Source organism: Astyanax mexicanus, chromosome 6 (assembly GCF_023375975.1).
Source record: "Astyanax mexicanus isolate ESR-SI-001 chromosome 6, AstMex3_surface, whole genome shotgun sequence".
Classification (NCBI taxonomy): domain Eukaryota; kingdom Metazoa; phylum Chordata; class Actinopteri; order Characiformes; family Acestrorhamphidae; genus Astyanax; species Astyanax mexicanus.
In genome coordinates, this window is record NC_064413.1 from 26,625,584 (window position 1) to 26,650,488 (window position 24,905).

Genomic DNA, 24,905 nt, shown 5'->3' on the forward strand with positions numbered 1-24,905 from the left:
AGTAGCAGCAGTAGCACTTTTCTTTCTGGTTGCGAAATAATTTTATGCAGTTATTTATACATTCATCATTCATAGAAGTCACTACAATATGGCATTTTACATTTGCCTGCACATTAGACTAACCAACAAAAATTGGAGTATATTTTTATATTTAACCGTGACCTGTTGCCAAGTTCATATTACTCATGTTGCTTCTTAATCAGTTTTATAAGACAAATCAATAAATATTTGTTCAATAGTGTCTTCTAACAGATAACTCAAACACGGTTAATGTATTAGGCTATGAATAATTATCCATATCCAATTAATTTTATTAATTTACAATAACAATTTTTTTATTTCCAATGAATGGTTTAAATAATATGCTTATGCATTTCAACAATCAGCTTTTTTAACTTTACAATACAAATCTTTGCAATCATTGTAAAGACATATCAGTAACTTTTGTTCAGCAGGAGAAAATAAGTAGCACGTTCCTTTTTTTTTTTTTGCTAGTGGCTAGTGGCTTAAATGAGTGAACTATTGGGCTAACTCAATCCAGGCATACTCAAATATTTTAGGGATGAATATAAATATATTAGGGACTTTGTGGAATACTGCAGGCTGACAGGTAAATAAATAAATGTTGTATTTACCCTTTATGAAAAGCTACAATGACGTCATATCACACAATATGTAAAAGTGAAATCACATAGAGTACATTCAAGAAATAGTGAAGCAGATAAAAGCAAAATTTAAGAGGAATTGTGCATGAAATTTGGTGTATTTGTTCTCTAAAAACTTCTGATCCATTCTATCTAATGGGACACATCCAAGATGGCAGTCATATTTTTAAGATTTTTTAATTACTGTGTGTAGTTTTTCGATTTGATTGATTTGTTTGATGTTCATTCCTATGTTTTTAAGTCTGTTGTGTTGGATTTTGGGACTTTAAATGAGGTAGTTAATTTAGGTTAAATTAATTTAGAGCCCTTACGCTAGCATCTTCTCCAACAGCCTCACATCACCAAAGTGTCAACTTTACCAGAACTTCATAACAGAGCTTCCCACCACAGAATGGTAAAAGCAGACTAATGGATGTTTGGGTGGATGTGTTAAATTTAGCTCCTTCAACCACAGACACAGCTTCTCATCTCTGGAAGGCAGTGTATATGTTAGTTAACCTAAATAACCAAGTTAAAGCTATGTAGTGTCCTTTCATATGTTGTAAACAACATTAAACAGCCTCCTGGAATGTTAGGTTAGCATAGCTAGCTAGCTACTTAATAAATCAGTGTCCCCAGCAGTAGCTACTTCAGACTGCATTTGCTGTAAATAGGATACGAAAATAAACCATTTAATATGAACTGACCGGATATTTTAACAAATGCGGGCAAGTAAGTGGGCATGGTACGGTGGACATAGAAAAAAATTTAGCAAACAATTATTCAAATTTGTAATTTTTTAAAGGCAAGTTTTCTTCTTTCTAACATTCATATCAGCATTGGCCCCCAAAATTGATTTTACTATATTTTTAAGCAAGGACAGTGACATTCACTTGTCACTGACACACCGTTTTTAATTGTAAATTGTTATATTATCACTGACAGCAAAATCTACTCATATCTAAAAGTCAATGTTACATAATACATTTTGTGCCATCTCAATCTCTCTCACTAGATAACACCCCGAAATGTTCTCCCATGAGGTAACACTTCAAAATACTGTTGTGGTCGAAGTTTCTTCAGAAAATGAAGTGTTTCTCCCAACAGTTATTGAAATTGCACGTTTTGTTATGCAAATGTTTATTTCCTTTGCTTGTATTGGAACAACTCAAAAACAGAAAAAGCCACAATTGATATCATTTCACACAAAACTCTAAAAATATATATATAAAATATAAAAAACCAGGAGCCGTTTGCAAAAGATCAGTGGCCAAATATGTAAGAAGCCTATTGATGGCTATAGGATTGATGATTAAAGCAAGTGCAACAATAATCATTTTGTATGGCTCATCTCTGAAGTTTTACATGAAATTATATCTAGCATTAATCTTGTATATATGTTGGCTTTTTTTTCTGTTTTTTTGTCTTTAACTTTAAGCTTTGCTGTTTAGTCAGGTCACACCTTCATTAGTAATTTAGCTCCGCCACCTTAACTTGCCAATTCTGTTTCTCTGTTGCTTCCGTCCATGTGTCCTGATCTCCTACTCTGACCGAACCCAAATTAGAATTTCCAGCTTTCCAATCCTAGCAGAGTGCCACAGATCTTCAATCACTGAAAGCAGAGTAAACAGTTTAATGCTTTAAAAATATTTTAATTCATCCAGAGTGCATACAAGCTTGTCTGATTTAAATAAGGCTTAAGGTGCATTTGAATTAAACGCCATCTTAGCATATACAGTGGAGCCCAAAATTATTCATACCCCTTTTTTGACTTAAAGTTACTTTTACTCAACCAGCAATTTTATTTTTGACTGGAAACGACACAGGCATCTCCCAGGAGATAATACTATGATGTACAATAGGCATCAATGTGGAAAAAAAAATATTTCTCAGCTTTTATTCACATTTGAACAAAAAGTGGCATGTCCAAAATTATTCAAACCATTCTCAATAATTAATAGAAAAGCCTTTATTGGCTATTACAGCAATCAAACGCTTCCTGTAATTGCTGACCAGCTTTTTGCATGTCTCCACTGGTATTTTTGCCCATTCATATTTAGCGATGAGCTCCAACTCTTTGAGGTTGGAGGGTCTCCTTGCCATCACCCTGATCTTTAGCTCCTCCACAGATTCTCAATTGGATTCAAGTCAGGACTCTGGCTGGGCCACTGCAAAACGTTAATGTTTTTGTCCGCTAATCATTTCTTCACCACTTTTGCTGTGTGTTTTGGGTCTTTGTCACGCTGAAATGTCCACTGGTTCCCAAGGCCAAGTTTCTCTGCAGACTGCCTGATGTTGTTGTTGAGAATCTTAATGTATTGCTCTTTTTTCATGGTGCCATTTACTGCAATCAAGTTTCCTGGTCCATTGGCTGAAAAACACCCCCAAAACATTAGGTTCCCACCACCATGTTTGACAGTGGGTATGGTGTTCTTAGGGTTGAAGGCTTCTCCTTTTTTACACCAAACAAAGGATACATCATTATGGCCAAACAATTCAATTTTTGTTTCATCTGACCATAAAACAGAAGACCAGAAATCTTCTTCTTTGTCCAGACGAGCATTTGCAAAGGTCATGCGGGCTTTTGTGTGCCTTTTCTGGAGAAGTGGCGTCCTCCTTGCTCTGCGTTCGTGGAATCCAGCAGTGTGCAGTGTCCGTTGGACTGTCTGCCTTGAGATGTTGCCACCAGCAGAGCCCAGATTCACCAGGATGGCCTTGGTGGTGATCCTTGGATTTTTTTTCACCTCTCTCACTATCCTCCTGGCCAGCACAGGTGTCACTTTTGGCTTCCGACCACACCTTCTGAGATTTTCCACAGTGCGGAACTTCTTGTATTTTTTAATAATACTTTGTACTGTAGCCACTGGAACTTGAAAACATTTAGATATGGCCTTATAGCCCTTTCCTGACTTGTAAGCGGCCACAATGCACAGCCGCAGGTCCTTTGTGAGCTCCTTTGTCTTAGCCATGGCTGTCTACAAACCAACTGCAGAGAGCTGCTGTTTTTCACCTGTTGAGTTGAGTAAAACAGCTGTTCCCAATGAATCAGGATAATTAGGAGGCTTTAAAACAGCTTGAACTATTTGGAATGGTATAGAACTTTGGATTTTCCCATAGACTGTGACAGTTCGCAAAGGGTATGAATAATTTTGGACATGCCACTTTTTGTTCAAATGTAAATAAAAGCTGAGAAATATTTTTTTTTCCACATTGATGCCTCTTGTACATCATCGTATTATCTCCTGGGAGATGTCTGTGTCGTTTCCAGTAAAAAATAAAATTGCTGGTTGAGTAAAAGTAACTTTAAGTCAAAATTTGCCAGGGGTATGAATAATTTTGGGCTCCACTGTAGGTACAGTACCAGTCAAAAGTTTGGACTCATCTTTTCATTCAGTATTTTTCTTTATTTAATTACTTTCTTAATTTTTGTTAAGTATTAAACACATAAAATTACTTAAGGGATCCACATGTAATTCACTTAGCGTTTGGTCTCCCACAATCCCCTGACGTAAACCCATTTGAGACAGTGATTTGAGATGAGCTGGAGCTTCACAGCGTGAAGGAATAGCAGGAACTGTTGTTCAGCATCTCCAGAAACTCCTTTATGTGTCTACTTAGAAAAATCTAAAGTATAGAACATATTCTGATTTGTTTCATACTTTTTGTTTATAAAATAATTCCACATGTTCCAATTTAGCTTCAATGTCTTCAATAATACATTTTCAATATAAAAAAAAACTAATTGAATGGGTGTCCAAACTCTTTACAGGTATTTAATCTACTTTTATTTTTACATCACTGTGCATGGCAAAAAACGTGTTTCACATTTTGGCCGTGGGTTTGTCAGGTTGAGGTCCCAGCCACTTTTCACCTGAAACAAAAGATGAAGCAAATCTCAAAAAAACTAATTCTTGTAATGTGACCAATATATGAAAACTTAAGGCAAAACTATTTGTTGGATTCACCTTTTCAGCAATAGACATTTTCTACATGTGGATGAAATCAAGCATAAATCATGTATAGTGAAGATGTGATGGGATATATTGTGTAATGAGACAGGTGAGTTTGTGATGGACACTGTGCTTCTAGCTGTTCAGCAGCATGATGGCCTGGTGAAGAAGCTGTTTTAGAGCCTGATGGTTCTGGCCTTTATGTTTCTGTACCTCCTGCCACTGAAATACTGTTTGTCAGGAACTTTTGTATATTACTAATGAATCAGCAGCCACACTCAAGCCAAGATCACCAAGAACTATGCCATAAGCAGGTACAAGTACATGACAACATTTCAGTATGTGACAAACGTAAAGTGTGGTACAATAGAAAAGTCAAATATAGTCTGGGGCTGGTTTTCAATGCTTTTGGCCCTTAGCTCTAGTGACGATTGACTGGAAGAAAGTTGGCGACCTCATCTTATACGGACTGAGTGAGTGAGTTCCTTTCTTTCCTACGTCCACTACATTATATCACTGACAGTTGACTGTACAATATTTAGTAGTATAGAAATTTCATGACTGCACCGATTGCATCCTGTCTCTGTACCATGCTGGAATTCACTTAGTTCCTGAAAGCGACCCATTCTTTCTATATGATTGTAGAAGCAATTTGCATGTCTAGGTGCTTGGTTTGAAACATGGCTGTGGAAGTGACAGAAACCTGAGTTCAATGATTTTGATGGGTAAAGAAAAGATGACCAAATACAGCTAAAAATAAAATCCACATTTACCTATGCAATGAGCCAGGAGTTCAAACCTGTCCGAGCCAAAGAACGCCTCTGCCTTTCCGTCTACGTGACACACAGTGAGAGGAAAGCCGAATGCCTGCAATTAAGAAATATATAGTGTTAAGAAAATCAAGCACTGTCTGAAAACACACTGCAAAAGTAAAATGCCGAAATAATTTCCAACAGATAAAGAATGTCACCATGTGCTTCACTGCTTCTTCAGTGGTGTGCTTCAGTCTGTCCTTGACAGGTTGGGATTTGTACAGTTGGAGCAGTTCTTCCACCTCACTGGCTGACAGACCAGCCTTGAGTCCTGCCTTACATAAGACAGAAATGCACAGCGTTATCTAATAATACACTGCATTTCATTTCAGTCTTATTTTATGTAAAGAGCGTATGTGATTCCCCTTTAGGATTGATGGGTGTCCTCGTAATCACCTTCAGACCGCTTAAAAAAATATGCAATCTTACCATGCTTTGTGGCGTCAACCTAAAAAAACTTGACCTGTTTTACAGGCATTGTCTACACCCCAATTGCTTAATGCCAGCACAAAATTCTGTTATTTTAGATTGTGCTCTTTAGCATTTATTAATTTATTTTTTGTGTGTGTGTACGTGTGTAAACATCTATCATGTCAGTAGCCACTGAATGGAATCAAACCCATGACCAAATGGCTCAGTACCAAGTTCTCAAGTTCAAGTTCTCCGACAGCTGGTGTCAACTAGCTAATGCCACATGTGTAGGACATGATGTGGCAGGTCACTTTAGGTACCTCTGAGAGAGATTCTGGCAGAGTAATATCCTGGTCATTGCTCCAGATTCGTTTCCAAATCTCTCTGGACACTCTTTCCAACATTACATCTCCCGAAATCTCCTTTTCTGAAACTGCGGTCAGAAAACGCATAGCATTGAGGCTGCCTGAGAAAAAGAGAAAGAGAGGGAAATATTTATTTTCTCCCATTATGTAAAATTGTTATTTAGTGTTTTTTTTTTTTTTTTTAAATAGCCAATCGAATAAGATAAGGCTGTTTTTTTTTAAAGTTAACTTCTATTGTTGTACACGTAAGCTATTTTATTTTTATATAAGAATAAAAAAATAAATATAAAAATATATATTTTTGGATGACAGAAAATGTCTTGCTCTCTAGCATCTTGGCTCAAAATCTTAAATAAAATTGTCTAATGTATCTCCAATAATTGACACTATTTTTATGTACATTTCTGTTTTTTTTCCTGAGTATCCAGCTCTGGAAAAATAAAAGACCACTTAAAAATGATAAGTTTCTTTGATTTAACCAAATTGAATATAATCAAGAGGAAGATGGATGATCACAGCCATCAAACCAAGCTGAACTGCTTGAATTTGTGCACGAGGAGTAACGGCATAAAGTTATCCAAAAGCAGTGTGTAAGACTGGTGGAGGAGAACAAGCCAAGATGCATAAAACTCTGATTAAAAACCAGGGTTATTCCACCAAATATTGATTTCTAAACTCTAAAACTTTATGAATATGAACTTGTTTCCTTTGCATTATTTGCGTCTGAAAGCTGTGCATCTTTTTTGTTATTTCAGCCATTTCTTATTTTCTGCAAATAAATGCTCTAAATGACAATATTTTTGTTTGGAATTTGGGAAAAATGTTGTCTTTAGTTTATAGAAACAAACAACAATGTTCATTTGACATATACCTATAAATAGCAAAATCAGAGACACTGATCCAGAAACTGAAGTGGTCTCTTCATTCAGCTGTATGTGACACACCAGCACACCTCAAAAAGAAAGATAGTGACTTAAGTACCTTTCTCAAACATGACCTCGAAAGGGTTCTCTGGAAAGCAGACTGGTACACTGAAGTACTTAGCTAGACGATTTAGGTCTGACTGCATGTACACAGCCTTGTTCGGGACCATTGCAGGTGGTCGGTTACCTGGAGAAGCAGCATAACGTTAGGCATTTCAAACAAAGGCACCACTAACAGAATGGGGTTAAATATACAAAGTAAAGAAAGACTACAGTAGAAGGATGAAACAGTAGAAAACACATGGATCTAGATCTAGAGTTAAAGACAGAAAAAAGTCTAGTGTAGGTCAAAGTTTACAGAAAAAAACATTCCTTCCTTTATTGGCTGCGTCTGCAAGTTTCTGTTGCTCAGACGTTCTCCAAACTCTACATTTAATATTGTAGAATATTACATGCTTATGCTGTGAATGTGTAGTTAAACTCACTCATGTAGGAACCATCTAATGCCCCAACCACACGTTTCCAGATCAAAAGAACTGGCTTCAAATTTATGCTTGTCCTTACCCTCCTAGTTTGGTGAGCATCGCAAGTGATTTGAAAGTCCTAGTAAATGGATGGGTAAGTTGACTAAGATAAATTGAGAAGAAAAAGTGTTGGAACATATTCATGCAGATATCACTAGATTTCAGAATTTGACTATTCTATTCTTAATATATAATGCTCAGATTAGATTTAGAATTTATAATTTCATTACTTGCATAGTACACTACATATGTAAGTAGTGTGTAATTTGGGATTGACCATTTGTGTTTTCTGCCTTCTTCATATTGTGCTGATGTCTTTCTTTATGATGTTCTGTCACCCTATACAGGGCCAGCATGCACATGGATGGATGGATGGATGGATGGATGGATGGATGGATTTTAGACTTGCCTGACTCTTTCATCACTCCACCTAGCAATGAAGGACGCAGTCGGAGTTCAATGTTCCACACATTTCTGTAGCGACACAGTACCTAAACATAGAACATAAACATCCAGCCTCAGCATCAATAATTAACAACAATAAAAAAGACTAACTGTTTTCTTAATTTCATTTTTGCTACAGAAAACTACTCTGTATATCCAAAAATATTTAGACACCCCCCTAATTAGTTTATTTATTTACTTTAAGTTGCTTTAAACACTGCTTCTGTAAACTCTACTGAGAATTATTACCAAATATAATGTTTTATAGTGAAACTTGGAGGCCTTCTAAAGAATTGTGTGTTTAATAAAACTGCTAAATTCCATTTGAATCAAGTCTAGTTATGCTGATCTTTATCCATTTATGTGAAATATGTGCACCCCAAATTTACTAATTTAATAAACTGCAGCAATAATTATTAAATATTGAGTAAGCCCACTATCAAACGTGCCAAAGATGCAGCAGGCAAAATTTCAACTCTACTGGACTGAGTAGTGGTTGTTGAGAAACAGATGTTTTGAATCTGTGAAACTTGGACGCCTTCCAAAGAATCATATGGAAAATCAAATTGTATCTATTTTTTTTTTATCAGATTCCGTTTCAACAATCTTAGATTTTATATGAACGAAGCTGCACCCCAGTAGGATTAATTGGCAGTTATTTAGTTAATAAAAGTAAAAATGTAATATGTTGAAAAATTACCTGAGTTACCTGGGGTTGGGATCGAACCCACAACCTTGTGGTTCAAAGGTGAGCGCTTTAAAAAGATGCCACTCAGCACCCGCAGCAACAATAGTGTGTTTTTAGGCTATTTAGTGTGGAGAGAAAAAAGAAACCCAGTGCCTTTCATTCAAGTATTTACAAATTTTGAATCTTCGTTCAAAAATACTGTGTAGTCCAAGACTAGACTTCTTTTACATTAATGCAAAATAAGACACACTGTATTAAAAAAAAAATGAGGATACATTAAAAAAAACTAAAAAAAAAAAAGGCTGTTATTTCACGCTCACAATTTCTGTTCAATTCTGTTTAGTTCAAATTCTTATCTGTTTTGGATATACCAGTGGTTTGCAAACTGCAGTAACGCTACACCAATTGACCTTAGAACAACATTTGCTGCCTGCACTAAAACCTATAGTTCCCCCCTTTTTTATATTACTTTAATTTGTGTACTAATTTGTATGTTTGTTTGTTTTTCATAGATCCTTCAATCAAACCTTGTGGAACTCCATAAGATTCTGAAGTAAATCACAATAGTTCTGCATTAGAATTTAAAGCTGAATATTTAACATAGGTTCAAGGGCAAGCCATGTAGACACCATGGTTCACTACACAACACTCCTGTTGTTTCCATCTGATTTAGGATCTTACAGGTCGCCAAAGCATGCAGGTAGTCCTCACGCAGTTGGTTAGGAACCACTCCTATAAGATTTGTTGTTTTGATTAAGGTTTGATATTTATGATGTGTGGAGGCCACACCCAGCTATATTACAGTGTATAAAAGTGTGTGTGGCTCAGCAGTTCCTGTCAAATGACTTGTACGTGTATTTGTAAGTTGTAGTTAAATCATGGGTGAAGCTACATGGTCTATTTTTTAGGATTTAAATTAAGGTGAGAATGGGCACTGACCTCAAATCCCAGCCAGGAATAAGGAGAAACAACGTCATAGAAGAGCTCGACCACTTTTCTGGAGCTGGACATCTGCATATAGTTACATACAGTGCTTTATTTATCAATATCATAATCTTACAGCAACACGAGCTTCCTGCTCTATAATGCATTCGCTAAACCAGCTAATTATGTAAAGTTACCGTGTTTCAGAGCGATCCCGAATCAGCGGGTCTCCACAAACGTCCTTTTTTTTTGTAACCAAAGGAAGACAGGCGGAGATAACTAAGTGGGTTAAAGTTCAGATGAACTACAGTTACAGACAACAGCTCGAACCTACAGCCGAAAACACAGGTAATAAATTCAGCTCAGAGTGAGATAGTGAGACACACCCCGCTCACTCACTGTACACTGTAATATTTAACCAAATTTACAGCAGAACATCATAATTATGTTTTACTTTCACCACTGGGCACAGTATATACAGAGCAGTGCTCCTTCTTCCACTGTTCTATTCACTCAACTGTATGTCGCCGTCTAGTGGACTGGAGAGTGCCGCGTGTTACCATGAACTGCAGTTCACATTTAAGATTTTTTTTTCTTTACCTGCGTAGTGAGTTAAATAGCTTGTGAACTGCTGTATAACATTGTATATTTTTGTTTTACTATTGGTTACTATTGCTTGTGAAAAATGTAACTATAGTTCCTTGTCCTCATAGTGAGGCACATTTAGTTTTTAAAACAAACTGACATGTAAAAACATAATATGGTTTAATGACAAAGATGAGGTGTCATGAAAACTTTTGTTATTTCAAACTTTACATTTTCATACTGCATGTATTTTCTGAATCATGCATGCATCTTATTCAGGCAACTAAACATACACAAATTACAATAATAATTTTCATGCATTTTTTTTAAATGTCAGTCCAACTCTTATTTTATTTATATTTAAAAAATTATGTTGAAAATTAATTATCGTACTTCTAATTATTACATTAAAATAAAATGTGAACTGTATTTGTGAAGTATAGTGAGCAGTGGAGGATGGCGGAACGCTGCTCCAATGTATTGTTTCCCACCGGCGACCTCCCGTCCAGTCCAAGCTGAGGCTAAACTAAACTCTGGCCTGACAGAGCAAGTCTAGCCTGGTACCGAGCAGGTTTGTCCAAACGCATATGTTGCAGAGCGAAGCTTTGTGAAAAAAACAGCTTATTGAGTTAGCTCGCTTGTTGTTATAGCCCCCTGCTGGACACAGTGGCAGTGACTCTCAGCATCATACAGCACTCTCTGTGTGTTATTTTTATGTTTGTATTGTACACTTGCCGGCTCTTGACTTTACTGCCCTTCAAATTGCAGTTGTTGCCACAGTATTGTATTGTATTAAAACACCACCCCCCCACACACAAAGTAACCACAACCATACCCAACCTTTCTGGATAACACATCTGATACACCCATTGAATGAATGGGCCCCATTAGGACGGAGCATATCCCAAAGTGAGGGCCACCAAGGTCAGTGTTTAGACAAAATTAACGCGTATACATTGCTTATTAATAAAACAGTTCTGCTATTTCTTTTACCAGGATGTGTTCTGTTCTGTTCATGAAACAAATATTACTGCTATTCTCTACAGCTGTTATTTTTGTCAAATATTCTATGGCCCTGCGTTAAATATGTTTTTAAAAGTGGGACAGTTACAGCCAGTAAAAAAGTGTGGAGTGGAAACCCATATAGCGGAAGGATCCTTTGAATTAACGTTCACTTTTCCTATGCTAATGTCTTGAAACAATGTTGATCTCCGGTATCAAAATTGATTTATCTGTAGACATCAATTTTACTTTGATTCAAAGTTATGGTTTTATATGCATGGGTTGTATTAAATTCTACTTACATAAAATATATACATGAATATATGAATATATACACTTGTTTCTATTCTATTTTGATAGCATAAAATATGTAATGCAGTGTTTAAAAGCAATGTGTAAGACTGGTGGAGGAGAACATGCCAAGATGCATGAAAACTGTGATTAAAAACCAGGGTTATTCCACCGAATATTAATTTCTGAACTCCTAAAACTTTATGAATATGAACTTGTTTTCTTTGCATTATTTGAGGTCTAAAAGATCTGCATTTTTTTTCAGCGATTTCTCATTTTCTGCAAATAAATGCTCTAAATTACAATATTATTATTTGGAATTTGGGAGAAATGTTGTGCGTAGTTTATAGAATAAAACAACAATGTTCGTTTTACTCAAACATATAGCTATAAATAGCAAAATCAGAGAAACTGATTTAGAAACTGAAGTGGTCTCTTATTTTTTTACAGAGCTGTATATATTATCATTTAATCTGATTTTTATTGGGTGTGGGGGGTGTTCATTTCTTTTTACCGAAACGGTGAAGAAGCTGCGGCTGTAGGAAGTTGCGTCAGCCAATCGTATTACAGCTGTTGAGTCATTAGGTACAGCGGGCTATGTGATTGGTCGAGAAACAAAACGGCCGCCGGGTTTCCCGCCTCATGCCCCGCCCACGCTGCTGAGCGTAGGAAGTGACTGTGTGAGGAAGCGCCTACAGACCCCGGGCTGAGGGTTCAGATCTGTGTGAGTATTACTGATAAAATACACATTACTGATTTTTTAGTAGTAGCAGGAGCTGACTGCTCTAATACTGTAACACCAGTTTAGGCTGTGCATAGTCTTGTGAACCTGTGTAACTGTGGTAGTTATTGTTATTGGCGGATGTGAGTGATAATCAATACTGTTGATCAGTCTGTGGCTCTGAGTGCAGCAGTATCAGGTTAAGGTGTGTGTAGGGGGAGGCTGTGTGATGATGAAGCTCTGTAATGTGAGTAAAGTTAATGTGTGAAAGTGAGGAAGGAGACAGAGGCTGGACTGTGTTGGGGATCAGGAGGTGAACAGTGATGGTGAAGCTCAGTGTGACATGTGCATTATTTATGAACAGAGTTAAACAGCTTTTTACAACCCTAAATCCACTCGTAGTGAATTATTCATAATTTATTACATAAAAAAATACCTGATGGTAACCCAGAGTGGCCTGTAACCTCACTCACAGCTTTAGCATTAAAGAAAATTAATTCTATATGCTGCTCTATGCTTTTTTCACTTTTTACATAATTTAGCTTACAAAATTTTACACTGTATCAATGCTACATAATAAATGGACCAATGGAAATGCTCCAAACTGAGTATAATTAAGAACGATTTACATTAACTTTAATTGAAAAGGCATGTCACCACAAAGCACTGCAAGAAACAAAATCTTAGCAAGTTAAGTTATATAATTCAATTGCAATAATGTTTTTCTCTCTTTCTTTTTTCTTTTAATGCAGGAAAAAATATCTTAATTTGAAGTGTAATTATTGTGACGGGCCTAGAAAGATATATATATATATATATATATATATATATATATATATATATATATATATATATATATATATATATATATATATATATATTATGTATTGTGTATTGTGTATTGTAAATTTTAAAGTTACGGCTTTTTTGTAAGGGGAAGAGAGAGTACCCAAAATGTCCTTTGGCAATTAACTGACACTGTGTTAAGAAAAATGAGCTAAAATTTGTAGCCTTCAGGAGCCTTGTTTTTGATATTCATCCAAAGTTAATCACTGATCTTACTGATTTTATCCGTGTTATGAGCACAACTATGAGTCATATAGGCGTGTCTTGTGTTGGAGTACTGTAAATAAAATGAAAAATGTGGGTAGCCTAATTTGTACACTATTTTGGGGCAGCATAGAGCTTATAGAGAATAGTAAGAATTATGTAAATTGTTATTTGTTTATACTCTTGTTGTAAACAGAGAAATGTCTCCAGATGAGCTGGTCTACCTGGGGATCCTTGCTGCATCAGTACCTGTCGGATTCCTTTTCCGCTACTTGAGTAAGTTGCACCTCATGACAGTGTAAAAGTAGTCCAGTGGTAAATACATGTATCTAAAGTTTTTTTTTTGGTTTCCACTGAAGCTGACAGTAATTGAAGCTTACCCTGATTCTGTTATTATTGTGCAAAGATCATGCTTGAATCATTCCACCTTTTACTTAAAATTGTGACAACATGTGTAGGCTGTGACATGGTATGACACAGAGTAAAAAAAATGTTACCAAATAATAATAAACCTGCAATTTAACTGAAAAAATGAATCAAAACCAACATTAAAAACTTTTAAAATGTGTTCATATCCCCCCTAAAAACATATTGTCCTGTGTATAGTCACATGACTCCTCCCCATCCAGTCTGTTACATGAAAGTAACATGGAGGAGAGCTCATAGCTCAAGCTCTTAGCAAACTGAGCACATTGGTGAGCTCTTGCCAAAGAAATGCTGTGATTGTTGTTTATTAAAATAATATTTTATTAACCGTAATCAAAGAAAAATGTTTAATTAATTAAAATAATATAAATTTGAGCTCACCTCACCTCAAGATGGAGGGGATTTTAACAGTGACATTAACAGTTTGGTAAATTGATGCAAGCTCTGTTGACCCAAAATTAGGGTAAATATCTGTCCAAATAAGGTTCCCATATGTTTTTGCTATTTAAATGTGAGAAGATGATCAAAAGCATGTTCTCCATGGTCCTATTAATCCCTGCCTCCGTAATTATTTAGAAATGGACAGAATACTGTATCAGTAGAAGAGTAGTGGCAGACTATACTGTAAAGATCAGCTTCTGTAGCAAATATTTCTGTTAATGTATGTTAAATACAGGTCCTCCAGTAAAGCAGGGTGCAGCACTGCTCTTGGGTCTAACTATTACCATTGGGACCTGCGGCATCCACACACTACACTCGCTGTGCACGGTTTTAGGAACATGGCTGATCATCACTTTCAGCTGGAGGTGAGTGTGGTTCTTCTCACTGACGTGGGTTACTAAAGTCTGACTGTTACGACAGTTCACAGGATGATTGTGGCTAGATAAAAAAAACTAATTTTATCTCTGTTACAAGCATTAGTCATTGCACACTCCCTGTTCGCTGATAGGTGTTTATTATGAGGTGACAGTTTAATACGACACATATAACAGAGACCTTTTTTTAATGCTATTCCCATCCGTCAGCTTAATTACTCCCTAACACTTTTTTTTTTTGCAAAAGAAAGATTTTGCTGTGAGCTTAGTAAAAGAGATAAGGCTGTCTGTGTCTGCTGAGTTTCCTGGTTCATCTGTGGTAAAATGCTGCAGCACATGCATTTTGCATCACTTTGTATTGCTGAAGGTACTTTTAATGAATTGATTTGATATGTGTTCATAATTGTGCAAATAATGGTTTTGTGTACAGTTTGCCTTCTACTGAACGTTTGGAGAAATTAATTAGGGCAGCCTCTATGAGTGTATTTGTAAGTGAAGACTTTGAGTGATGAAGACTTAGAGGTGAGAGGTCAAGATTACTGGACAGTGCAGTGTCTTCAATATTATACCACAAATTCACCATAAGCTTATTGTTACTAGATTATAAAACTATTTAACCCCTCATTTATGATTTATGATCTATGAGTTAAGGAAAATGACCGAATGTAGTCATGACATGTTTCTTTTAACTGTAGCAGTTTGGCTTCTCCAACTGGCATTTGCATGCCAAATGAATAAATGAGAATGTAAAGAGCAGACTGATAAACACTGTGTCAGAAAAATTCCATAGCAGAAAAACAAATGCTTAAACAAGAAGAAATCCCTTTCCTTCAACATAACCTGCTGTATTGTTCTCTTCAGGAATGGTCCCTCTCTTTCTCTGGGATGGACGTTCTTATATCTGCTCTTCTTTCGGTTGGTCACATGGTTCGGCCTGCCCTCACCCGGCCCTTTTGCCAATGCCATTCAGCTTTTGCTTACACTGAAGGTAAATGCCACTATGCTTTTAAGTTATCTGAGGTTGAGTAGGCCTGGGTGATATGGCAGGATATTACATCACAATATTCTTCATGATATTTTCACAATGCACAATATTTATCTTGATGTACACTTTGTATTTATTTGTATTATTCATATTTAGGAGAAGGTTGTAAGAAAATTTGCAGCTGGCTAGTTGTTCTTTAATTCTTGATATGCGTAAAAAAGTGTATTGTTGATACGATAAGTATCAGTATGTATAAAGTTGTGTAGTAAAAAATTAATAACCTATCTGTATCTAAGATAGAAGGGGAATAAACAGTATTAATATTATTTGCCTCCAGGAGCTATATTGTGACAAAAGAGGAAATGGGAACAGTCCAAAGTTTCCTTTTCAGTCAAGCAAGTTATATTATGACATGTATAGTTTAATTTGACTTACACATCTTTTTTGCACATGTGCACATTGTGATCACAATGCTAAAATGATATCTTGTGCAGCCCTAGTAGGAATAGTTGCGCTCTCCTCTTAAATGTAATTTTGGGAGAAACATCTTATACTGTACAGCTCAAAAACATCTGACTGTGACAAAAAATCTTTTTGTACCTTTATTCTATAAAAAATGTTACAATAAAAAAACAATATAACAAGGAAGTGCTCCAGAATTGGCTGTACATGTGGTTTTAGTTTTCTTTTTTTTTTTATTTACCAGATGGTTAGCTTAGCCAATGAGGTCAAGAGTTATCACTCTGAGAAGAAAAAAGACGTGAGCACCTTCTCCAAATCTCCAGTGGTTGGTGGTCTCTCCCACAAACCCTCCCTCTATGACGTCATATCCTACAGCTACTGCTACATTGGCATCATGACAGGTATTTCACCTGACTGAGATTGTATGTCCGTATTGTAAACTGGTTTAAATGTTGGGCTGAACGATTCTCATGTGCACTGAATTGTCTGGCTGCTTTGCACGCATCATAACTTCTTTCTGTCTCTTCCTTTTCTCTGTCACTAGCGCAATAATGTGAGTCCACTTTCTTTTTAATTGATTGTGTGTACAATTTATTTTCTTTTCTCATCATTCCAAATCCCTGTCCACGTACCTATTAATCATCAACCCCTCAACACATTCGCCTGTCATGTATTGTTCTAATTACATATTTTATTTGGTCCCCTGTTTACCTTGTCTGTTGTCTCCTGTGTCCTTTCATTGATCCATTTTCATATAATTTGCATGTGCCCTGTCATGTGATTGTTTTGCACTTTGGCCTTAAAAAATCCTCCTATTTTTTTCATGGTTCATATCTAATGTATAATGAAATTTCATTACACCACATGCATTTCTATTATATATCTATTATCATTTCATACACACATAATAAAACATACATTACTACATCATAAATCGTATCATATCATCTTCTCATTCTCCATTATCACCCTTCTCTCTGCCCACCTTCTTTTTTCCCCCCTTTTTCCTGGCTGGTGCCCCTCAGGTCCATTTTTCCGCTATCAGACGTTTGTGGACTGGCTGGAACAGCCGGATGCTGTGTCTCTTCCGGGCCGAGAGCCGTGTCTGCAGAGGCTGAAGATGGTGCCGGTCTATGGTGCTCTCTTTCTCTTCGTCAACTCTTATTTCCCCCTCTCATACGTCCGCACTGAAGAGTTTCTTGAGCACGACTACTTCTTCAGGTGTGTATTGTCCTTTTTACAGTTTTAACAGGCATTTTTTTCTTTGTGTTACAAGATTAGCCTCCCTTGTCTTTGAAAAAAGGGAGACCAAAATACAAAACTGAAGGTCTGATTATTTTGCACAAATAAAATCTGAAAAAAACCTCACAAACAGTTTGTAGAGTTTGACTCTGTAATTCACAAAATTGTTTTTTATGGCTTTTTATGGCTACTGTGCCTGCGCAGATCTCCACAGCGGGAGATGTTCTGTTTAAAAAGCTGAATCTTCTCTTTTTGCTGCATAAACAACAATCTCTTTTTCTTGTTGAAGAACATTCAAACAATAACGTTTTTTTAATTGATTATTCTTAGTTAGGTTGTATGAATCTTACAGCCCAACTTAGTTTTATATTGTGTAATATTTATATTGATTAATTAATTAATTAATTAATTTATTTAAAAATGTATTGGTCACAGAAGATTTGCAAGCAGACTAAAACATATAGAACACCAATATTTCACACATATGTTAACACATTAAATCCTAGACTTTTTAAGGGTTTAATTTTTTTTTAGCAGTTTAGGCATATTACTTATAAATTGATGTATTCAGTAACTTTTCTGAAACTAATGCAGTGCCTTGCAAAAGTATTTGGCCCCCTTAAACTTTTCAACATTTTGCCACATTTCAGGCTTCAAACATAAAGTTATGAAATTGTAATTTTTTGTGAAGAATCATCAACAAGTGGGAAACAATTGTAAAGTGGAACAAATTTATTGGAAATTGGATATTTTAAACTTTTTTTAGAAATAAAAAACTTAAAAGTGGGGCGTGCAAAATTATTTGGCCCCTTTACTTTCAGTGCAGCAAACTCACTCCAGAAGTTCAGTGAGGATCTCTGAATGATCCAATGTTGACCTTAATGACTATGATAAATAGAATCCGGCTGTGTGTAATCAAGTCTCAGTATGAATGCACCTGCTCTGTGATAGTCTCAGAGTTTTGTTTAAAGCTCAGAGAGCATCATGAAGACCAAGGAACACACCAGGCAGGTCCGAGATACTGTTGTGGAGAAGTTTAATGTGTTCTAGTGAAAGCGCTCTACCAGAATGTGCTTACTTTGACCTAGTTTACATTAATCTGCTGTACACTAACCGTGGTGTTCTGCTGTTTGTAGGTTTCTCTACATGGTCATGGTGTTCTTCGTGTTCCGGATGAGGTTCTACGCTGCCTGGTGTGGGGCAGAGGCGGGATGTATCAGTGCAGGGCTGGGCTGCTATCCACAAGGGGCGCTTTCCAAACCTGGAGGAGGACCAACAGTCGAGTACAGGTCAGATACCTCTTTGTACCGCTGTTCTTCTGTTGGAGATCCACCGTTTTGTTGTAAACAGTTAAAAAAAACGAAACTGAACCTGTTGATGCACTGTTTACAGTAGCCATCTACACCGAATCAAAATAAAAACACTTTTGGTTTTGCTCCCATTTTTAATGAGCTGAACTCAAAGATCTAAGGCTTTTCCTATGTACACTAAAATCTTTTTTCTCTCAAATTTTGTTCACAATTGGGTCTAAATCTGTGTTGGTCAGCTCTTCTTTTTGGCTGAGATAAATCATCCACTGAGCATTTGGTTACAAACACAAACTGCAGTCAGGTGGAGCCACCGTGGAGGATGACAAGCATGCAGATGATCTTTCCTGAGACGGTTCCTGACCGTTTTTGCAGAAATTCTTTGGTTAAGTAAACCAATTGTTACAGCAGCTGTCTGGGTGTCTGGTCTCAGATGATCTTAAAGGTGAAGATTCTAAGTGTGTAGGTCCTGGGCTGGAGTGGTTACATGTGGTCTCTGGTTGGATCTACCGGCAAATTCTCTAAAATGCCGTTGGAGACGACTTATTGTTGAGAAATGAACATTTCTGGGCAATTAATGGGCAACAGCTCTAGTAGACATTGCTGCAGTCAGCAGCCAATTGCACACTCCATCAGAACTTGCACCATCTGTGACAAAATTGTGCTTTGTGACAAAATTGCACATTTTATAGTGATCTTTTATTGTGGCCAGCTCAAGGTATACCTGTGTAATACTCACTGTGTCTAATCAGCATATTGATATGCCACACTTGTGACTGGTGGATGGCTTATCTCAAAGGAAAACGGCTCACTATCACAGATTTGTACCCAAATTTGAACAAAATTTGGCCTTTTGTGTGCATAGAAAAAGTCTTAGATCTTTGAGATTAGATCATAAAAAATGGGGGGAAAAACAAAAGTGTTGCGTTTATATTTTTATATATCTGTGTATTAGTTCTCTAACCCCTTTTTAGTGCTACCATTGATGGATGATGTTGAGTAATTAATTTAAATTTAAATCACTTTAAACTAAATATGTGGTCAGCAGTTGGTCTCTGAGATACTGACCAGTGTTTAACGAGTTAGGACTGACATATTTTGCTTGATGGCAAACAGGCTTCAGTCTGCTGTTGTGATGCTATGTAGTTTAAGTGGTGTAAGATGGAGATAATAAAGTTGGCACAGCTATAGCCTCACAGGTTTGATCTCGCTTATGTAGAAGTAATGTGTGCTGATGTGTTTTTTTTTTTGTTCAGTCCTGAACCTGACACTGCCGTGGAGTACGACTTTAAGACCATCCAGAACATTGACTGCTACAACACAGACTTCTGCGTGAAGGTCCGGCATGGCATGCGTTACTGGAACATGACGGTTCAGTGGTGGCTGCATCATTACATCTATCCAAATGCTCCATTTAGAGCGTACGCCCTGAGGTAGGACACACAGACACACACACACACACACACACATATTTACACTTAATTGTTCTAAAGTTTTTCAAATGCCTAACCTCTCAATTTCTCTTTATGTATTGCTCTTTACTATATTTCTCTATTACTCTATATTTTTTTCTTTCTTTTGGCCTCCTTCTCTTACTCTCTCTTTGTCTTTCTATGCCCCATCTCCCTCTCTTTTTTTGTCTTCTTCTCTTCCTCTCTCTCCCATGTCCTCTAACTTTTTCTGTCTTCTGTCTGTTTCTCACTTTATCTCACACATTGTTTTCCTTTCACATACCTCCTTCCTCTTTTTCCGCTCTCACTTTTGTCTTCCTCTTATTCTTCTTTTGTTCTTCCTCTCTCTCTTTTACTTACCCCTCACCTCCTGTCTCTCTGTCTCCATCTTTTTCCTTTCTCTTTCTTTGTCTTTTCCTGTTTCTCTTTCATCTCGTTTTTATTTTCTTTTTATCACTCCTAACTCATAATCTCTCTTTATTCTCTATCACTCCCATTCTTTCTCCTCTTTCATTCCCTCTCTCTCCGTTCTTTTTTTCCTGTTTCTCTCTCTCTCACCTTTCACCTTTTTTATCTTTGCTCTTTTTCTCTTGCATTGTCTCTTCTCCTCTCTTTCATCTTTCCTTTTCTCCCTATTTTTTTCTTTCTTCCTCTTTTCCCTCACTTATTAACTTATTACTATAATTTTGTCTCTTCGCACCCCGTTTTTCTTTCTTTCTTTCTCTCTTTCTTTCTTTCTCTCTCTCTCTCCCTCCCTCCCTCCTCAGGGCTGGTTGGACTATGTTGATCAGTGCATATTGGCATGGTCTCCACGTCGGTTACTACCTGTCCTTCCTCACCATCCCTCTGTGCATCGCGGCTGAAACTGCTATGGAGGCGTCGGTCAGGGTCCGTTTGGGCCCCGGTGGTCAGAAAGTCTTCGACTGGGTTCACTGGTTCCTCAAAATGAGAGCCTACGACTACATGTGCATGGGTTTCGTCCTGCTGAAGGCCAGCGACACCCTGAACTACTGGAGCTCCATCTACTTCATCATCCACATCATCGCTCTGCTCTGCATAGCCACTGGTCGACTGATGAAAGGAGGGAGGGGGGAGAGGAAGAGGGGGAGTGAGGGAGAGAAGGAGGTAAAGAGAGATGAAACAGTCAGAGAAAAGGCGGAATGAAACTGATGTCAGTGTCTTGTGTAAGTTGTGGGACAGGAGCTAGTTTACTAAACCTTTCTCAGATTTCCCATCATGCACTGTATTTTGCTAGCCAGCAACTGCCATTTAACCGTTGTCTGATATTTTCAGCTTATGAGAGAAGATGCAGTATTATATTATCAGGACATACTGTGCTAAAATGTATTTTTTTCTATGACATGGCATTTTTTTATTGTCGATAAGAATTGAGATATGGATTGTGGGAATTTAAGTCTGGTGTTCTGTTTTTTAGTTTATGTCTGATTCTATTTTACCAGACCAAGCAACAGGTCTTTACACATGTAGAAACAATTGAATTGTTATTGTTTGTTTGTTTTTTGTTTGTTTTTGTTTCTAAATATATACCAGGATCTCATTAACATTTATTTCCCAATTGTATATGGGTTTTTTTATTATTTTATTGTGTTTATTTGACAGTTTTTGGGGGGTGGGAAAGTAATATATCACAAAGCACATTTGTCTAACTGAAGCCAGGGGGCCTCGTTGAGCAGTTCCTGGTCATTTATCAGTGTCTGGTGACAGTGACATAACTGGCTTGCATATTTCTACTGTACAATATACCTCTGCTCCAGAGTGAATGTGTAATTAGACATTTTCTGCTCAGTGATTGGACACATCTCAGTCTGTTTATGTCTGTTAGACATTGGGTGTTTAAAAGAATTCCACTTTTTAAAACCATCTCTGCATAATTCAGTCTTTAGGATGTAAATAAAGTAATTCCGAGGGTTTGATGTGAAATGCTGTATCCTAGAGAGACTTACAGAATTACTGAGTCAGGATTTCTCTCAGTGGTGGTAATTATATGCATCTGAATACCTTAAATGCTGGGAGTTTCATTTCAGAAAGCCATTTCATAAAATGATTACGTCTGATACCTGAGGCATTGTTTTAATAAGCACCTTTAGGTTAAAACATTTGGAAAGGAAAAAAAGAGCCATTAGAAGAATTGTAAGAATAAAGCATATTAAGAAAAATAGTCCTCAGTGAAAATGTAATTGTTAACGATCTGCTATTTTACTATTATCACCAAAACATATACACAGTCAAAAGTCATGAAATCCTCATTCACTGGTGTTTTTTAGAAAGTAAATTAAGTAGCAATTTTTATGTTAAATCTCTTGTTTCTATTACAACCAAAGTACTCTAAATTACTCTAAAAAACCTTCTTACATAGTCTAGGTTTGGTATGATTTTGCTTTAACACTGTATTACTGAACATTAGATCGTCATCATAACCTTTTGATAAAATATTGTAGCAGAAATTATTGCTACAAACAATATTATTGTTATTTTAACACCATATAATGTCACTGAGATATTATTTCTGAATTATAGAAGGAATATTCAGATGTTCAAATTGGAATATGACCATTTTTAAATATTAAATATCCCAAATAAATGCATCCATTTTAAAACAATGAAATTATTATTATTATTATTTTCAATCTTAATATAGTATACTTTGTCACTCTCCAACATTTGTACTTGAAACAAGGCTTTGTAGAGGTGTCCATATCTACAGGCTGGGTTTCCCAAATGCTTCTTAGCACGAAGATGATTCTGGGATGGTCAATGGAACATCACACTGAGCCCTTTCTCCATGTTAATTCAGTTATGTTCTTAATCCCTGATGTGTTGTTTAATTGCTTAAAAGCTACCTACATTGGGATTTCATAGCACATGCATAAAAACTCAATATTGAACATTTCTGAACAGATTTTGCCTGTAATTCCAGGATAAGCCCCTTAAATCAATACAGTGTCATATATACGATCATAAAAATATGATTACCAGCATAAGATGTTTTTAAAACTGGATGATTGATTCATAAATATGTTTTTCAGTACTTAGGCATGTATTGTGGAATACCCAATGTGTGTTATACCATAGCTCATAATTGTTACTGTTTAATTCATAGTTAATACAATACCTCTGTTAATGTGCATATGTTTATTGTTAATTTTCTGTTTCACTCCTCAGCCTCTGCTGTGTATTATGGAACACCATAAATCCTGTATAAGTTTTTGCTCTGATAATGCTGATGGTTATCATGTTTACGAGTATTTTTTTCTTCCATCACTGCCAGAATGTGTGTCTATGTATATGTAAATACATTGCAGAACAACTACCAATCACAAGCCACTGGGGCCAGTTAATACGCATCTGTTCTTGTTTATCTGTAGCCTGGATGTGATTTTCACTGTGAATACCATACCAAGCTCTGTAAGGCTCAGCTAGTATAACCCAGAGCACATGGATTTAGAGCCTGATGGTGTAAATTTGTCTCCATATGGCCTCAGAGTTTTTGGAAGAACTGTGACGTGGTGGTAATTCCTATTCCATCCATTTGGCCAGTATCAGAACCCACAGTCTGATTTTAAAACGATGTTATGGTCCAATAAACACCACTGATCATCTTGGTCTGTGGTGATTGATTCCAACTTCTGTCTGTTTGTTTGTTTTCTCAACATATTGCTGCTCGTTTTGAACTTGAAAGAAAGTGAAGATCTGATCTCTTGGATACTTTACAGAGGGAAAAAATCTATAGTTTGCTCTTCTGAATATTTTCATGTCTCCATTTTTTTTTTTTTGCTTAAACACAATCAAGTCACACTGTTGACCACCTCTATTTTTTTACACTCACTGTCCTTTGTTCTTTTTATTTCTGTAATTTGCTTGTTGTAACTATTCCAAATCAAACCTTTTTTTTCAACTCTGAATCTAATAACACATATATTTCACTATTCAAAACATGTACTGGTCAAACTCAGGCAGCTCTACTTAATTTTATACAAGGATTCTAAGCCGAAGATGGTTACAAACCACTAATTCCTTATATATTTTTTTCTCAAGAAAGACTTTATTTTAAAGAAGTGGTTGACTGCATGTTCAAATAATTGATATTTATGACAAAAAATCACTCCTGTTACTGGCACTAATTTTTGTTACTGAAACTCACTCTTGTTACTGGCACTAATTCCTGTTACTGTTTATGTTTTGAGTAACAGGAATGAGTTTTTAGCATAGAATTAGCAAAAATATGAAAAATAGCTAAATAGTGCCTATGCTAATTGCATGTGGACACAGCACATTCTAGTGATTTTCCCAAAATTGATATTTTAAAAATAAACAAATAACATCTAAGAATGAATTTAGGTAACAAGGCAGAGCATCAATATTGACCTCCTCATTCATAATTACAGTAATATCAAATGTACAGAAAACTTAATTTTGGTCTTTCAGTGATCTTCATAAGAACCAGCTGATGTCACTTCCTGTTGTAGATGTATCAGGTATGAGTAAAACCCAGGGACACTACTAAAACGTGTATTTTCACTTAAATATTATAGATTTATTATGAAAAAATATTTTTAAAGCATAGATGGGATTTGGAGTTACACAACAATGCAAATTTACATTTTTATAATTTATAATTATAAAGTAAAGTTTATAGCAACAAATGCTATTTTTTCAGTGTTTAAGCGGTTTTGAATATTTTACATATCTTACTTTTGCAATTAGAATGTACAAGTACAAGTATTTTTTGTGCACATTTATACATGTACATTCCTGGGGACATAAATGGCACAGATTCGACAGAATATGCCAATTACATTCTAAAATTCTTCTGTTTTTCTGCATATTTTAATATTGCATCCGGTTCTTCAATAGTCAGGCCC

The 24,905-nt window shown here is 36.3% G+C and overlaps 2 protein-coding genes across 4 annotated transcripts in view; one reads left to right on the top strand and one right to left on the bottom strand.

The window, feature by feature from the left end:
* gstk1 (glutathione S-transferase kappa 1) overlaps positions 1-10,182 on the bottom strand; it is a 30,231-nt gene extending 20,049 nt beyond the window's left edge. Inside the window, exons 1-8 of one of the 3 annotated variants that reach the window (XM_007256866.4) lie at positions 9,883-10,182; positions 9,701-9,772; positions 8,039-8,120; positions 7,164-7,292; positions 6,138-6,283; positions 5,565-5,681; positions 5,368-5,461; positions 2,276-4,515 (exon numbers count right to left, since the gene is read on the bottom strand). In XM_007256866.4, the coding sequence (XP_007256928.3) occupies positions 4,466-4,515; positions 5,368-5,461; positions 5,565-5,681; positions 6,138-6,283; positions 7,164-7,292; positions 8,039-8,120; positions 9,701-9,772 (690 nt within the window). In that variant the 5' untranslated portion in view covers positions 9,883-10,182 and the 3' untranslated portion in view covers positions 2,276-4,465. Of the gene's footprint in view, positions 1-2,275; positions 4,516-5,367; positions 5,462-5,564; positions 5,682-6,137; positions 6,284-7,163; positions 7,293-8,038; positions 8,121-9,700; positions 9,779-9,882 lie in introns of those variants that run through there. The other 2 variants (XM_022673794.2, XM_049480131.1) reach the window with 2 other exon arrangements.
* Positions 10,183-12,128: 1,946 nt separating this feature from the next.
* Positions 12,129-23,666, top strand: mboat7 (membrane bound O-acyltransferase domain containing 7). The gene is made up of 9 exons (XM_007256865.4): positions 12,129-12,287; positions 13,531-13,610; positions 14,437-14,566; positions 15,437-15,563; positions 16,267-16,423; positions 17,048-17,243; positions 18,401-18,553; positions 19,828-20,004; positions 20,790-23,666. Exons 2-9 carry the CDS (start codon positions 13,535-13,537, stop codon positions 21,184-21,186), a joined length of 1,413 nt encoding a protein of 470 aa, XP_007256927.1. The 5' UTR covers positions 12,129-12,287; positions 13,531-13,534; the 3' UTR covers positions 21,187-23,666.
* The last annotated feature ends 1,239 nt before the right edge of the window (positions 23,667-24,905 follow it).

Coding starts and splice junctions, on each gene's coding strand:
- mboat7 (XM_007256865.4), top strand. CDS start 13,535: ATGTCTCCAGATGAGCTGGTCTACCTGGGGATCCTTGCTGCATCAGTA. Junction 13,611..14,436: donor ATTCCTTTTCCGCTACTTGA/GTAAGTTGCACC, acceptor TGTTAAATACAG/GTCCTCCAGTAAAGCAGGGT. Junction 20,005..20,789: donor TTTAGAGCGTACGCCCTGAG/GTAGGACACACA, acceptor CTCCCTCCTCAG/GGCTGGTTGGACTATGTTGA.